General features: G+C 36.9%; 1 protein-coding gene across 1 annotated transcript in view; it reads left to right on the forward strand.

Moving 5' to 3' along the window:
- LOC106140467 (sperm surface protein Sp17) overlaps positions 1 to 18,192 on the forward strand; it is a 103,945-nt gene that overhangs the window by 3,602 nt on the left and 82,151 nt on the right. Inside the window, exon 2 of the mRNA XM_060952006.1 lies at positions 15,230 to 15,475. Coding sequence (XP_060807989.1) covers positions 15,340 to 15,475 — 136 coding nt within the window. The 5' untranslated portion in view covers positions 15,230 to 15,339. The remainder of the gene's footprint in view (positions 1 to 15,229; positions 15,476 to 18,192) is intronic.

Raw genomic sequence — 18,192 nt, forward strand, 5'->3', positions numbered from 1 at the left:
GTCAAACGCACTCAAATTAGCATTAAATTTAATGAAAATTGCCGTGTGGTTCCCGGCACCAATACAAAAAAGAATAGAACCACTTTATCTCTTTCCCATGGATGTCGTAAAAGGCGACTAAGGGATAGGGTTACAAACTTGGGATTCCTTTTTAGGCGATGGGCTAGCAACTTAGTATAGTGACTACTATTTGAATCTCAATTCTATAATTAAGCCAAATAGCTGAACGTGGCCATTCAGTCCTTTCAAGACTGTTGGCTCTGTCTACCCAGCAAGGGATATAGACGTGACCAAATGTATGTATGTATTTAATAAAAAAAATGTCGTGTGGTTTCTGGTACTTTATAATAGTTCCCCACCACTCTACATCTTACCCATGGATATGGATTTCGTAAAGGGCGACTAAGTGCCAGTTGCTTCTCTTCATATGTAGATTGTAAAAGGCAATAAGAGGAAAGGCTTATAAATGCGGATGTGCTAGCAACCTGTCATTGTCTAAGTCTTAATCTGATCGTAACATTTCGTTGGTTTTGTCTACCCCGTAATTAATATAGACGTGATTATATGTATGTATGTATTATATTATGAATTGGTGATCCAAACCAATACTCTATCCCGTCCACTCTATCACTTTCCTCTTGAAATTCTGTTAAAAATTTATTTATTTGTGATATTATTCTGTTTTTGCTAAAACCACTAGGCTTATATGAGTATCATACGAGTATGTCCTCTTTTTACTTGTCCCATATAATCATGTCAATCATAAGTTCGCCTCGACTCGCCCAAATGGCAAAATAATGAAAGCGTAGAAGAGATGCTGCGTAATTTATTTATTTTATTCCACAAAACCAAAGACACAAAGAATACGAGGAAGTTTAATCATAACATAACAACGTCTTTATCTCATGCGGGGTAAACAGAGACAACAATCATCAAAAGACTGAAAGGCCACGTTCAGTTGTTTGGTTAAGGTTTTTTTTAAAATTATTATTATGCCTAATAACAGTTAATTAATCGTTTGTAAAATTATTGGTTTTGTATACTTTAGTTGTTGACAGAGCCAACAGTCTGAAAGAGACTGATAGGCCACGTTCAGCTTTTTGGCTTACAATTTCTGAGTAACCTAAACATCTGTTCCGGTTGGGCGCATTATGTCCAATTCGCAAAATGTCCAATTGTCCAGTACGCAATTGGTCCAGTTCGCATTTGGTCCAAGTTCGCAATTAGTCCAATTCGCGATTGGTCAAGGCAACTGGACCAATTTTGAACTGGACCAAATGCGAACTGGACAATTGGACATTTTGCGAATTGGACATAATGCGCCCAACCGATCTGTTCTCTCTATAGTTTACACTCAAACAGTTTTCGTGCAAAAACATTGTGTTATGAGCATAGCGTGACTTATTTGGCAAATGTGGTATGCCCTATGAATTATGATAGGTACCTACATATCGTTGTAAACACCGAATGACATATTCACAGAGTAAGTTTAAACCGGTGTTATGGACTGAAATATCAATAATTGTATCTATAATTTACCAATCAATTCGGTGAGAAAATATTTTTTTCGTATGCATTTATGTTTTTAACTCAATAACTTTCGAAGCGCTGATCTGATTTTGATATAATTAAAAAAAGCATATAGGATCAATTAATATAATTTTTACGTTCATAGGACATGCAAATTGGTTAAGTTCGTTTTTGAGATACACATACACACACATAATCATGTCTATCTCCCTTGCGGGGTAGACAGCGCCAATAGAGGTAGACAGAGTCTTGAAAGGACTGATAAGCCACGTTCAGCTGTTTGGCTGTTAGAATAGAGATTCAGATAGTGACTTATAGGGATACCATAGCCTAATTACTTAATAACTTTTTCATTTGTGTCTAAACCAAATTGTAATCAAATAAACTGCTGTATAATGTCTGCTCCGAAAAAGAATTTTCGAGATTAGGTTCATGGAGAGAGCGATACATATTTGAACATTCTGTAAATAATACAGTTATTATTTTACTTCTGTAAGTAACAGTATTAATCCTATGAGATTTTTGTGCCGTGTGGTTCCCGGCACTAATAAAAAAAAAGAATAGGACCACTCTATCTCGTTCTCATGGATGTCGTATAAGGTGACTAAGGGATAGGCCTATAAACTTGGGATTCTTCTTTTAGGCGATGGGCTATCAACCTGTCACTATTTTAATCTCAACTCTATCATTACTAAGCCAATCAGCTGAACGTGGCCTATCAGTATTTTCAAGACTGTTGGCTTTGTCTACCCCGCACGTGATTATATGTATGTATGACAATTTTGTATTTCTCTAGTTTCTTTCTCGTATTTTGTAACTTGTGTTACATTTAAATAACTGGATGTGTTACTATTATCCAATACGTGTTTGGTTCCTTTGCAAGGTAACGGAGGTCAGACGGAAGTCGCTTAGTGTGAAAACCAGACTTACCCAATACAAGATCATGGTCATAGACAGACCCCAGGTTCCTCTTCAGAGAGATGAGATTACAACTGGCATTTAACTCCCGGACTCCTCTCTGGAGAGATTCGGAATAAATGCAGAGAAGATGAAAATCAAAACTTGTCTTTCGTAGTCGCGTAAATAAAGTAGCTACAAACTTGTTCATTCACAGAGAGTGGAGTGCAGAAAAGTAGTGTATTGAATAAAACAGTTGTTACTAGCTTGGAAGCTTTCATTGTATTGTTTGTCGGCCGAGCCTTAGGAAAAAGAGAAGAGTTATAAAATATTCTACTCGGGTCTTCACCCTCGTGGGGATTATGACATAGAAAACTAGGCTCTGTTTCTATTTAAGGTCTAGATTATTGATCAAATATACAAACATATAATCACGTCTGTATCCTTTGCCGGGTGGACAGGGCTAACAGTCTTGAAAAGACTATTAGGCCACGTTTAACTTTTTGGCTAAGTGATGGAATTGAAATTCAAATAGTGACAGGCTGCTAGTCTATGCCTTAGTTGCCTTATAAAATATCCATGGTAAAGAGATGGAGTGGTCTTGTTCTTTTTTTTATTAGTGCCGGAAACCACACGGCAACGGTAACGATCATTCAAATACGCTGTGAAAAATTCACCCTATATAGCTACATACATACAAACATTGCAAGTAAAATAAATGCTTGTAAAAATATCAAATACAGAACCTTTTTTTTTTATTCGATTAAAGATATAATCCCGCTGGATTTGCGGGATGGTGGATTTAATTTCCCGTCGAATGAGGCGAGTTTTCATTTATTAAAATTCATTTTTCATCCCATAGGAGTTAAATTTCGAATGGATTGTTGCAAAATTCTAATATAGAATTGTATTGTTTGTTGGTTAAAATTTTCATTTTTGGACGGATGTTTTTATCAATGAATGCGAGAGTTATGTATTTTATTTGACAATATTTTTTTTATTTTTGACTCCAAATCTGCTAACCTGATTTGGATGAAACTTTTTAGTAGGTAATGTAGATTAAACATCGAAATGAACACATAGGCTACAAATTATATCAAGTAACATTTTATTTCCAAAAAAACTCATAAAATAGACCGATTTTTATGAAATTTATCAGAGAAATAAAAGTGCTTTAGAAAGCCTAGAAAGGCTAGCCTTAAGGCTACTTTGATTTTTGGGAATTCCCATGAACCTCTATTCATGGTCCTTAATAAAGAATAAAACTATTTTTAGGAACTAATCACATAGACTAAGGCATCTCATTTTTCCACCATTTTTATTCCACATTAACCCCTTTATAAAATTTATCCAATTCAACGGTTTTACTCTTCCTTGGTCGTCCCTACGTCTTTTGACGCTCAGCGGGATTGAATCGATGACTCGATATATCAGAAAGTGACTAACTAGCTCCCGCATGCAGTTTCGAATATAGTTTATTTTTAACCAGTAGGAACAGACAAAAATCCGTACCATCATATTTTCCCGGGTTCGAATCCCGGCCAGGGCAAGATGAGAAACGAACTTTTTCTAATTGGCCTGGGTCTTGGATGTTTATCTATAGAAGTATTTATTATAAAACATAGTATCATTTAGTAAGAATCTCGTAACACAAGTTTCGAACTTACTTCGAGGTTAACTCAATCTGTCTAATTTGTCCCGTATATATTTGTTTATCGATATTGTCCCGAGTGTTTTTTTAAATGAGGTAATTCATCAAAATTTTTCACTGCATTGTTTAAAAGTAAGAAAGGGACAGAATGTCACCAAATAAAATGGCTATGATAAATACTCGTACACGGAGAGACGAAAATTACAACTCAATTTTTTTTCCAATTGGCTACGGAACCAATAAAAGTTAAAGTTCGATTTGTTACATTTTCGTTTGGCGGTAAAAAAAATACTGCCTCCAATACTTGAAGCCAAATGTAAACACTGAAAAATTAAGCATGGCACGTTTTATGGCTGCGTCGTAAACGGCCCCGTATAACCTTGTTTTTAAGGAAAAGCGCGGCCATATTGGAATTTAACTCAAAAGTTTAAACATACATACATATGGTCACGTCTATATCCCTTGCGGGGTAGACAGGGCCACCAGTCTTGAAAAGACTGAACGGCCACGTTTAGCTATTTGGCTTAATGATAGAATTGAGATTCAAATAGTGACAGGTTGCTAGCCCATCGCCTAAAAAAGAATCCCAAGTTTGTAAGCCTATCCCTTAGTCACCTTTTACGACATCCATGGGAAAGAGACAGAGTGGTTCTATTCTTTTTTGTATTGGTGCCGAGAACCACACGGCACTCAAAGGTTGCCTGGTTGAGAAGAAAAATCATAGTATGTGCTATCTCTTTCTCTTCCGTGGAGTTTATGAAAGTCTGGAAGGTTTATAATGTTGTGTTTCATTTTAAATCTTTCGTTTATTCGAATCCTCTGTGGCGCAGCGGTAGTGCGCTTGTCTGTGGCACTGGAGGTCCTGGTTTGAATCCTGGCAAGTGCATGATGAGAATCGAACTTTCTCTGATTGGTCTGGGTCTTGGATGTTTATCTATAAGTATTTATTATAAAATATAGTATGGTTGAGTTAGTATCTCGTAACACAAGTTTCGAACTTACTTCGAGGCTAACTCAATCAGTGTAATTTGTCCTGTATATATTTATTTATATTTATATTTATTTAGATTATCATGGGGCTAGAATGTTTATGTATATACATAAGTATTTAATATAAAATCATTTTATCGTTGAGTTGGTATCTGGCACAAGTCTCGAACTTACTTTGAGGCTAACCTAATCGGTGGTATCTATTCCGCATATATTTATTTATTTATGTCAATTAATAATTATATAATCCAGCTAACCTAAACGTAACGTTTCCAGTCTTGTGGCTATTGGCTGAAAGACTACATACATACATACATATGGTCACGTCTATATCCCTTGTGGGGTAGACAGAGCCAACAGTCTTGAAAAGACTGATAGGCCACGCTCGGCTATTTGGCTTAATGATAGAAATTATATAAAATAATCTTTATCTACTTCTTAGTCTTACTCACCACTCATCACCCATCATGTAACAACATAGAATTGGGATAATAAGTTAGTATTATTTTAATAAACAAAATAAATAAAAAATCCTATATATTCTATTCCACAAGTTTTTAAATTAGATTTGACTAATCTATTAATTGGAATCCACTCTTAATTTCTTAACTCAATCTTAATTTTTCTAATAGCACATAATTCGAAATAGCATATGACTAAATCACGAATCATGTGCTCAGTAGAGACATAGTATATATATTTAGTTTGTGGTAGATACTAAGCAACCCTCGTTTACCGTCGAGCGTCAAAAACAGCATTCGCTATCACATCCGATACATTCGTCTTTTTCATAATACCAGTCGGAGCCTACACATGTCAGTCTATTTTCACACTCATTGTCTCAGTCGGTTTTGCTTTGTTAAGCTGAGGCTACATAGATGTACATCCAAATAGATACACGAGTGTGGTGTATAGAGATTTTTGTTCTACATACCTACATATGAATGGACATGTAATCACGTCTATATCCCTTGCGGGGTAGACAGAGGCAACTGTCTTGAAAAGACTGATAGGCCACGTTCAGCTGTTTGGCTCAATGATAGAATGAAATTAAATAAGTGACAAGTATTAATAGCCTTTAACGACATCCACGATGTAGTGGTCCTATTCTTTTTTTTAGTGCCGGGAACCACACGGAATTTATGTTCTAATGGGGGTAGAGTTTCAGCAACATTATTTACCAGTATGTCAACATCACTTATGTTACACACCAACTGACAATCACGGCGAAGAATGTGACGCGCCAATAGCAGCGAAGAGTCTAAATCGCGATTAGAAAGATTTTACGGATTGGAGCGTAGGTAGAACCTCCGACTCAACATCTTTAGAGCCGCGGTTCCCCAGGCATAACACCTAGCCTGGCGGAAGATCTTCCCTTTAGTGGCGGTCGAGCCGAATCATCACTCCCGTGATCAGCAACATATAAAGACGTGAATATATCTTTATAGAGATTACAGTGTATGTGCATATGTATAAGAGTGAAAGAAAAGGAAGTATAACGCAGCGGTAGTACGCTTGCCTGTGACATCGGAGGTCCCGGGTTCCAATCCCGGCCAGGGCATGATGAGAAAAAGAACTTTTTCTGATTAGCCTGGGTCTTAGATGTTTATCTATGTATATAAGTATTTGTTATAATAAAATATAGTATCGTTGAGTTAGTATCTGTTAACACAAGTTTCGAACTTACTTCGAGGCTAACTCAATCAATCATGTCGTCTCTAGCACACATGCCACCATGATGGATTTTGGACAGCAGTTTATGATGGAAGGTACAATGAGCGTGTGTGTCTGAGAGAATCACAACAGAGATATTATGAGCTTCTCCTCATATCCCACGGGAATCTTCATTACGATTCGGAACGTGGCGCCATGTTTTATTGTGCGCACGTGACAGGTAACAAAGTTAAATTTCCACTGCGCAGAATATCAGTTTTTTGTAATGACTTTCGCTCGAGTTTCATTCCCCTGCAAAAGTTGAGAGATGGCGTTGTAAGAAGCTTTTCTTGTCACAATTTAAGGTAATAAATTGCCTAATTACTTTTAAACTTTTAAGTTTAACATCCGTTTCATAATTTACAGAAATTTGTCGTGAAAAGTAAATTAAGAAAGCGTTCCATTTCAAGTCTATCCTTGAGCTAAGTATACAACTGATTGTCGTCTTACAGTATTTGCGAGACTGTCAACTCTATCTACCCCGTAAGTGATAAATATATTATATGTTGACCGCATCTGCAGCGTTAGTGCGCTGCGTTTGTTTGACACAGTAGGTCCCGGGTTCGAATTCCGGTCAGGGCATGATGAGAAATGAACTTTTCCTGATTGGCCTAGGTCTTGGATATATATCTATAAAAGTATTAATTGACTACTTTTTGAGTTATGCACTTAGTTTGAAGGCTTACCGATGCGCTTTGTAAGTATCTGAGCTCTGCAACCTTTGGGATCCTAATCCTTATTGAATCATGGAAGAAGCTGCGCTTGATTTTCATTTTCCTCAGTCGCCTTTTACATTCATGGCAAAGAGATGGAGTCATCACACGCTTAAGTGCTGGGAACTACACGGGTAATCTAGGTTTGGTTATACCTAATTGAGGCATTAGATCTACACTCGAGATTAAACATAAAATATTAATGTAGGAAACATACATGAAATAGACATGACTATATTCAAGTGGGGTGTGGGGTACCCCCGTGGGGTAGACAGAGCCAACAGTCTGGAAAAGACTGATGGGCCACATCCAGCTGTATGGCATAAATATAGAATTGAGATTCAAATAGTGACAGGTTGCTAGATTATCGCCTAATAAAAGGAATAAGCCCAAGTTTATAAGCCTGTCCCTTAGTTGCCTTTTACGAAATCCATGGGAAAGAGATGGAGTAGTCCTATTCTTTTTTGTATTGGTACCGGGCACAAACACACACGGCACGGAAATATCTTATTATTAAAACCAAAACTACTGCTACTTTCTAATCTAAATAGTATTGATGAATCTGTTTATCTAAACTGTCGGATAAATGTGGGTCAAACTAGTTAAAATCCCATTTGTAACAGATATTGAACAAACTTAGAGCGCAAAATATGGATAAATCCGTGATATTTCAATATCTACAGTTATTTTCGCGGTCGTTTTAAGATCGTCGCTGGTCGAATCGGTAAGGTGCCCGGTTAAAATGCGTGATGCGCAGAAAGGCACAGGTTCAAATCCCACCTCGGCCGTGTACCAATGACAATTTTCGAAGTTATGTACTTTAGTTTGGATATTTACTGAAGCATTTACGGTGCGGGAAAACATTGTGAGGAAACCTGCATATTCAGGCAACTGGATGTGAAACCATGGATCCAATACGGGTTAGGTTTACCTGCAAAGGTTGCGCAGGTCAGATGGTAATGGTTTCATGTAAAATCCTGACTCACCCAATCTAGGATCCATGGTCAAAGGCATACCCCAAGCTCTTCTCCAGAGTGGTGAGGATACATACATACAATCACGCCTCTTTCCCGGAGGGGTAGGCAGAGACTACCTCTTTCCACTTGCCACGATCTCTGCATATTTCCTTCGCTTCATCCACATTCATAACTCTCTTCATGCAAGCTAGGCGGTTTCGGGTACTTTTGACCGAGGATACAACCGGGACTAAAGCCAGGAGGAAGAAGAAGGTAGGTAAGCAGAGTCTACAGCTTTCCACATGTCATTATCTTTGGATACTTATCATCCACTCTCATCAATCTTTTCGAACAAGCTCTTCAGTGGGTCCTCTTGACTTGACCTTCGTCCGTGCCGCTTTATCAAATACGTTTTTGATACAATATCAATAATTATCGCATGTCTAAGCCTGGGCAGTACCGGGCACTCCTTTGTCCAGACTATGACTAATAAGTCATTGAAGTTAAAACGTTTCCACTTTTATTTAGGGCTAAATTAAGTCATTATGGAAGTAAGATAGATATATAAAACTCTTTAATGCACCATAAGAGTAAAACATACAAAACAGATAGAGATGGTACAAAGGCGGACTTATCGCTCTCTTCCAGTCAACCTTTGGGTGGAAGGAAACCAAACAGGAGATGCGTTGGCGCAGAGCAAGATAAATAAATGATTAAACATAATAAAATGCTAACTAGTACTTAAATATTATTAAAAAATATTTATTTGAATCTCAATTTTGTCATTAAGGCTAACAGCTGAACGTGGCCTGTCAGTCTTTCAAGACTGTTGGGTCTGTATACCCCACAAGGAATATGAATGATTGAATAAATTTACAAAAACACTATCCGAACCATAAAAAGTACGATACATGTAGGTAGGTACACCTGATAAATAGTTCAAAAAAAAAATAAAAAAATATTAATCAATAAATTAAAGAGATTCCCAAGTTCCTATCTCACCGCGGCCCTGTGTATGCCAATAACTTTACTCTGAATCATGGAACTACATTAGTTTCATTGCTAACCGATGCTAAAACACCATGAATAACTCTGCACATTCAGGCAGCTCTAACCATGATCCAATACATGTTAGGTTCCCTAGCAAAGGTCGCGGGGGTTAGTCGGGAATCGCTTCGTGTAAAACCTGACTTATCCAATCCAGGAATACGGTCTGAACAGGTGAGGACGCATCCGGGACACTCCTGTGTAATTTTTATTTTGTGCTGTGGCAATTTATATAACACATAAGCTCGCCTGACAACACAAATTAACACACATTTAGAGGTTACGAATTAACCCCAATTTAGCGATAGTAATTGCGACTTTTACTAATTATATAGAACGACTGTGTTGCTTGTATTAAGGTGCGTAATATTTTGATGATATTAGTCGTATTTTTTATGCCTTTTTAGCTTTTTTTATATATTTTTTAACTTAGAAGTTAAACAAACGAACAGACACTTATTAAACCGTCTTTAAAACTATTTTCACACCTATTTTATTGATAGCCTCTCAGTCTTTTGATGACTGTCGGCTCTGTCTACCCCGCAGGCGATATAAACGTGATTATATGTTACGTTATTTAATTAATTTTCGTCTAACATTGTAACCTTAATACCACAAATGAAATCAATGCTAATTAATAAAATCATGTCTTCTATTATAGTCGTAAACAAAGACTAAATCAATTACGCCAAGAAGGCTGGGTGGTCGCGTGCGAGACAACTATAAGCTGCACCTTTCCTACAATTCATTCACAAAATGCCGAATACATAATTTATTTGTGAAGTATCATTGAGAGTCATAGACTTTTGAATATTATAATTTAATAGAAATGACGTAGGTACTGAATTTGGAACTTAAGGAATATGTGTTGAAAGTTGTTTGATGTAAGACGACACTTCATTTTTTTATGCAAATATACGCATAGGTATACGCATCTCTCCCATGGATATCGTAAAAGGCAACTAAGGGATAGGCTTATAATATAACCTGTCACTATTTGAATATCAATTACATTATAAAGCCATACAGCAGAATGTAGCCTTTCAGTCTTTTCAAAACTGTTGGTTCAGTCTATCCCGCAAAGCGTACAGACGTGTACCTATGTATGGATGATTTAATTGAGATCCAATACAAAATCCTTATAGTGTGACAACCTTCAGTTATGAGGAAAAATGGCGGACTCATACTCATGCAAAGTTTAACGAAGGTCAACAACCTAGATACAAAAAGAATAGGTCACTTCTGACAACTTCTTTGGCAAAAGTGCATTTTGGCAGATATAACTTGTTGTAAGGCAATGAATCTTATCTATAGGGAGTTGGGGGCCCTCCACCAGCCCCAAGATCGAGAAAAAAACAAGGCATCTCCAATTCAGAGACTACATATTTCCACTTGCCACGATCATTCCCGGATCATTTCGGTTCCCGGCACCAATAAAAAAAAAGAATAGGACCACTCCATCTCTTTCCCATTGATGTCGTAAAAGGCGACTAAGGGATAGGCTTATAAACTTGGGATTCTTTTAGGCGATGGGCTAGCAACCTGTCACTATTTGAATCTCAATTCCATCATAAAGCCAAACAGCTAAACGTGGCCTATCAGTTTTTCAAGACTGTTGGCTCTGTCTACCCCGCAAGGGATATAGACGTGATTATATGTATATATGTAGTATATAACTATTTAGAGAAAAAGATCTTTCTATCATTAATTCTTCGTTTGGAGACCCCTATTTATTTTACTTCTTCTTCAGTTCAAATTCTGATATCAGTAATGTCCAATCAATATTCAGTATCTTATTTCAGTATTTTATTGTTTTGCCGGTTGACTGGAAGAGATCCCTTCATGGGATAAGTACGCCATTGCAAGTGATTTGTTTCTTATACAACTATGTACTATTTTCTTGTTACTGTGTAAATTTCTATGCAATAAAGATATTAAAAACAAACAAACAAACAGTAAATATTATCTAATCAGTAAACATGTTCACATCTTAACGTCGTTGTTATACTTAGAATATTTTCAAAGGCAATTTCGAGTGCGGAATTTCAGTTCTTCAAATATATTTTTTGTCAAATGTTTGTTTATATCAAGGTTCGTTCAAGGATTGATGTAAACCTTAGAATACCTTGACATTTTCACAAAGTTTCTGAAGAATGAGACAGTAAAGCTGCATTGAAATGCCTTCTCGCAAATTGTGATTAAGTAGGTTTCCGCCTTACTTACGACGGATTTGATTGATACACATACATATGAACACATATATTCCTTGTGGGGTAGATACAGCCAACAGATTTGAAAAGACTGATAGGCCACGCTCAGCTATTTGGCTTAATGATAGAATTGAGATTCAAATAGTGACATGTTGCTAGCCCATCGCATAAAAAAAGAATCCCAAGTTTGTAAGCCTATCCCTTAGTCGTCTTTTACGATATCTATGGAATTGTTTGATTGCGTTTTAAAATCCTTTTTAAGTACAATCTTAAATAGTCGCCTTTGATTTACAAATGAAACATACACTTTCCACAAAACTTTGCCGATTAAGAGCATATCATGATCTACATATCTGCAATATGAAATACTAAAAAATACATGAAAGTATCATATAAGTAGTTACTACTGTGCTTACCAATCAAAAAACCTTAGATTATACTTTTGTCACATACATAAATACATAGACATATGGTCACGTCTATATCACTTGCGGGGTAGACAGAGCCAACAGTCTTGAAAAGACTGAAAGGCCACGCTCAGCTATTTGGCTTAATGATAGAATTGAGATTCAAATAGTGACAGGTTGATAGCCCATCGCCATGGCCATCGCATCCAGGTCAATGTGACCTTGACGTCTTAACAGTTTACTCTGTCTACCCTACCATATATCGGATAAATACTTGATAGATACGATATGTGTATGTATGTAAAACCCTATTTTCAAAATTTCGAATAAGAACAAAATTCGTGCCGTGTGGTTTCCGGCACCAATACAACAAAAAATAGGACCACTCCATTTCCTTCCCATGGATGTTGTTGAAGGCGACTAAGGGATAGGCTTACAAACTTGGGATTCTTTTTTAGGCGATGGGCTAGCAACCTGCCACTATTTGAATCTCAATTCTATCATTAAGCCAAATAGCTGAACGTGGCCATTCAGTATTTTCAAGACTATTGGCTCTGTCTACCCCGCAAGGGATATAGACGTGATGTATGTAACAAAATTCGTCCACAACTTTTCGAGGTCAGCACAAACATAAAGACAGACAATTTAAGGAGACTTATAATGTCATGTATGTACCAGCTGATAACAGGTGATAACTACAGGGTACAATTTGCACCCGCTATACTCCGTCATTAAGACCTAAACCCAGTTACTGTAATGATATCGACCAAACTGTACGTAATCTGACCGTGAAGATCTCCTTGATAAACCACAAATTCTCCCTTTCCTATGTTTCTGTACTTTATTTGCCTCTAACGATAATGGCAAGAGAATGCAGTTCACCTATATCATCTCACTAGAGAGATAATAATCGGGTAAATTCTATGGCGGGAAATCAAAAGAAAACATTACTTTTACTATTCTTACACATTGTTATACATGTGTAAAATCAAGCCTTTTTCCCGGCCGGAAGGAACTACAACATTCCACTTACCACAATCCTTGCATACTTCTTTCGCTTCATTCATATTAAAAACTATCTTCATGCAAGCTCGTTGATTTCGCAAATTTTCATATAGATTTGAAATAATTGTCTTTTTTTTATAGTTCTAACGAAACAAAGTTAAAATATGAATCCTCAAACCAGACAAGTTTAAAACATCAATTTCCCTGACCCTTCCGACCGCGCAGTTTGAATAATCTCCACAGATAACATGGTAACATAGAATTGACGCAACATACATAGTGAGAAATTATGTGTGTCAGAATCGCGGGTGTACCTATTTTATTAAAACTCTTTACATAGAAGAAGGTACACAGATTTTTGGGATAGGTACACTGAGGTACACATCAAGTACGCTTTTAATCCAAAAGAGATATTTAAATCCGTGAGGTACACCCGCGATTCTGACACACATTGTCATGAGAAATTACATTTATTTCGGTCGCAAACATTAAAGTTAATTATAACATAGTATAAAGCAAAGTCGCTTCCCGCGGGAGCTCCGCTACGTTAGACCGACCAAATAAAATCTATTGTGGGTCAGTCGTGGAGAGATTTTATATAGGTACGTATGTTAAGATGGTTTGGTCATGTGGAGAGGATGAATGAAAGCAGGTTGACTAAGCAGATATCCAAGGAGAGTGTGGAGGGAAAGGTCGGAGTGGGAAGACCTAGACGAACTTATCTTGATCAAATTAAGGACGTCCTGGTAAAGGGTCAGGTCAAAAGTACCCGAATTGCTTGCATGAAGAGAGTTACGAATGTGGATGAAGCGAAGGAAGTATGCAGAGATCGTGGCAAGTGGAAAGAGGTAGTCTCTGCCTACCCCTCCGGGAAAGAAGCGTGATTTTATGTATGTATGTACGTATGTGTCATGTCTATATCATAGTATATCTATGAACGACCCTCGTTGTAATTATATTCATTAGAGCCGTATTGAAGGGCGGCACGTCTGCGTTCATCTCACTATTAGGGTCGTATTGATTTTGGCTTAACCAATTATTTTAGGTACGTACAGGGACGTTTCATCGAAAGTCGAGAGATTTTTGAATTTTTTTAACAATGGTAAAAATATGCTCACAGTTCATTTGTAGCTGATTAAAATATTTGATAGCGCCGCAGAATCGCCTGTGTACATACTTACATATAGTCAAGTCTATATTCCTCGCGGAGTAGAGAGAGCCGATAGGCCACGTTCAGCTGTAGGACTTTATGATGGGAATTTAGATTCAAATTGTGACAGGTTGCTAGCTTATCCCCTTCAAAAGGAATCCCAAGTTTATAAGCCCCCTCCCTTAGTCCGCCTGCGTAAAACGATAAAATTCTTTAACTGCTGAGGGAATCCTAGGTAATTTCGGAAAATCCTCTCTTACTGAATCAATTGTGTGTTAAAACTCCTTTCGTAACTGAGTGACTGAGGCCTCTTAGTCACTCAGTTACGAAAGGAGTTTTATATAAACTTTGACTTATGTTACCAACAAACGTACACGCCTCTTTTCCGAAAGGGCAGTAAGATGAAACATGTTTCCCCTTGCCACGAACCCTGCATACTTCTTTTATTTTAAATCGATATTTTAATGCAAGCTCGGCGATTTTTAATACTCTTGACCTGACCTTCCACCACCACGTCCCCGATTTGATCAAGAGACGTTTTCTTCCATCTCCAACTATTTCATTCACACTCACCTCTTCATACATTCACAAAATCACCCCTCTTTCCCAGAGATGTAGGAGAAGACTACATCTTTCCACTTGCCACGATCCGTGCATACTTCTTTCGCTTTGTGGCGCCATCTCTACGCCACACGTCACAACATCCAATAACACAACAACTGCCAATCATCGCGAAGAAATTGACGCGCTCAACCAATAGCAGCGAAGAATCTAAATCGCGCAAACAAAGATTTACAAACACGGATTGGAGCATAAATACGACCACCGACACAACATCGTCGAAGCGGCGGTTCCCCAGGCACAACACCTAGCCTGGCGGAAGATCTTTCCTTTGCTGGCTTCACCAACATCCATAATCACTTCGTATTATTTGCTTAATAGGATTTTCTTTTGTTTCAGATCAAACAAACAAACAATGTTATAGTGGACTATATAAAAACTCAACAATACCTACATCCCTGTTCTTAATACACTAGTAACATATATTAGTGTATATTTAAGCGCAAAAAATGGGTTGTAACACTAGCTCCGAAGCTAAAACTGGCGACGAGAAAGAACAGAAGAAAGACACTAAAGAAGAACAGAATAATCAGAAGAATAATGAGAAGAATAATGCCCAAAATGATGCCAACAATCATATATCAGGTAAGTGGATCTATAAAAATATTAAAAACGTTTTTCTTTATGCACTAAACGGACTATGGCTATATAAATATCGTAAGTAATTGGCGTAAGTCCATTACATCATATCCTTCCTAGGTGAAATGTCTGGTAATCTGTGGGTCCGGCTTTGTCAGACATAAGTTTGTTCGTATCCTGTTGAGACAATGCAGAGATATGAAAATTTTGTATAGCGCCATCTATGGTTATTTTATTGTTCTAAAATGCAACGCCATCTATATTGAATACTACAAACTAGTTGATTTTATCGTATCCACGCGGCAATGACGGTTTATGAATTAGGTTTGAAATTCATGTTTGTTTTATACAATAGCTGATAGATGGCGTTGCTACAAGTAATTATGAGCAATTTTTATTACTTTGGCTAAACTGTGCTACGAGCTACAAGCTACACATTTCGTAGCGCTACAAGAAATCGTAGACTTACGTAGCAGAAATCACTTGTTTTCAATTCAATCAACGCTCGTATTTTTTATTTGAAGTTTATTTTTATTAATCTTAACAACTAACAATGTAGGTACTTACCTACTTTTAATATTTTTTTTTCAAATGAGAAATTAATCTATATGAGTGTGTTAGTGGTGCTTGGTATCCCATCGCAGGCTTTAAAGACACAAATTAATAAAAAATAAATTTATAAATTGTACAGTCGCTGCATGGTATCAACCTGCGGGAGTGTGCCCAGAAGGCTGGTAGCATTGTTATTGAATGGCAATATTGATTCTCTGAGCCAGGTAATTTCCAACACTCCGGTCGATATTTTGAAAATAAATATATTTATTATAAAATCTATTTTTATACCTTTGTACTTTTATATGTTCAGGCAAAAATCACCTAAAGATGAAACTGTAAAATTACCACGAGACGAGAAACATATTGAACCGTATAAGAAATAACGTACAACAACTAATGTCTAAATAAATAGCCGTTTTCCGTGGAAAAGACGTATAATTTCCAGTTAGTGCGACATTAACGTGAACCAAGTTTGACAGGTGCGTAGTAATGGATGCCGTTGTTTGTGTGGTGCAAGATGTGAGCGATTTGGCAAACAGGCAGTTGAAATGAGACACAATGGTTGAATGGAAAAAGATTTTATAGCATTAAAGAGTATATTATTATAAGATAAGCATTGAATTTAACTATTTACTTATGATTTAATAAATGTGCATTGAAAAAAAACAAATGTAATCCTAATTTTGAGTTTATACCTATCATTAATATTTGCGCGCCTGTATGCAGGTTGATTTATATGTAAAAAATATGTAAATTTTGCAAATAAATTATTCTATTCAACCTCATTGGTTAGTCGGCAGTACTGGCTGGAAAACCAAAAGTAAACTAGTAGTAAAAAAAAAGAATAAAAATGTATTATTCGCGCCAATTCGAATTTTGAGATAATTAGCGAAATAATCTTCTCTTGTAACTGATATTGTTAGTTGTCAAAATGAAAAAATCGAGTCGAAAAATTCAATAAATAAAATAATCAAATTTCTAGCCTCGAGTTCGCTCACGGGAATTTCTGGGGAGAAAAGTCTTCTTCAAACTTCGAAAATAGTCATTGGTAAATGGCCGAGGTGGAATTCAAACCTGTGCTTCACTGCGCATCACGCATTTTAGCCGGGCATCTTACCGATTCGACTATCGACGCTCTCATAAGAAAAATAATATCCTATGTTACTTCTCCTTGCTCCTGGTAATGTCCAGGTGCACATACATATAGTCACGCCTATATCCCTTGCGACAGAGCCAACAGTCTTGAAAAGACTGACAGGCTACGTTCAGCTTTTTGGTTCGATGATAGAATTAGGATTCAAATAGTGACAGGTTGCTACCCCACCTAAAAGAAAAAAATCCTAAGTTTATAAGCTTATCCCTGTCGCCTTCTACGACATCCATGGGAACGAGATGGAGTGGAAAACTTAATAATTTTCAGCTGCTAAGCGCTTTTCACTTAACCCATACTAAGGCAGTATATCACTAAGATAACATTCTGTTTTGTAGCCTAATTACCAGATTAAACCTGTTTTTATGTCTTGCCTGAATCACCGCCTAGGTCAACCCGTTTTCTTCGTCCTATATATTTATTTATAACTAGTCTTTAGCCTGGGCTTCGATTATTCGGGAATTCTTATAAAAATAAAAGTATTTATTAAGTAGGTACAAAAAGAAACATACTTATGTATTAAAATTATAACGAAAGAAATTACTTTTTAGAATAATAGCACTTACATATTAAAAACTAAAAAAATCGTGAACGTGTTGTCACCAACACTTTTGAATGGATCTACTCCATTTTGTTTGATCCTATTTGGTAAAAAGCCATACAGCTGAACGTGCCTTTCAGTCTTCATCAAGACTGTCGGCTCTGTCTACACCGCAAGGGATATAGACGCGAATATATGTATGTATGTGTAACCTAACGCACTAAACGACATTTCGCGTACCTTTCTGTCACTTCGTGGTTTTGTGTTACGGTATCGTATCGACCATAGTACTGACCTGTCATTTCCGGGTCAAGGCTTTGTCAGTCCCGTAAGTATGGGAGGAGTCAAAAATGTTCAGAAATCTATGTCCGCGCATATAAGGTAAAAATATTAAAGGCAAGTTAAATATTATTTCAAGAGCGACATTAATGAGATGTGAAGAATTTACTTTATATATGTTATCTCTTCCCGTTTGTT

The sequence above is a fragment of the Amyelois transitella genome, chromosome 27 (assembly GCF_032362555.1).
Source record: "Amyelois transitella isolate CPQ chromosome 27, ilAmyTran1.1, whole genome shotgun sequence".
NCBI lineage: Eukaryota > Metazoa > Arthropoda > Insecta > Lepidoptera > Pyralidae > Amyelois > Amyelois transitella.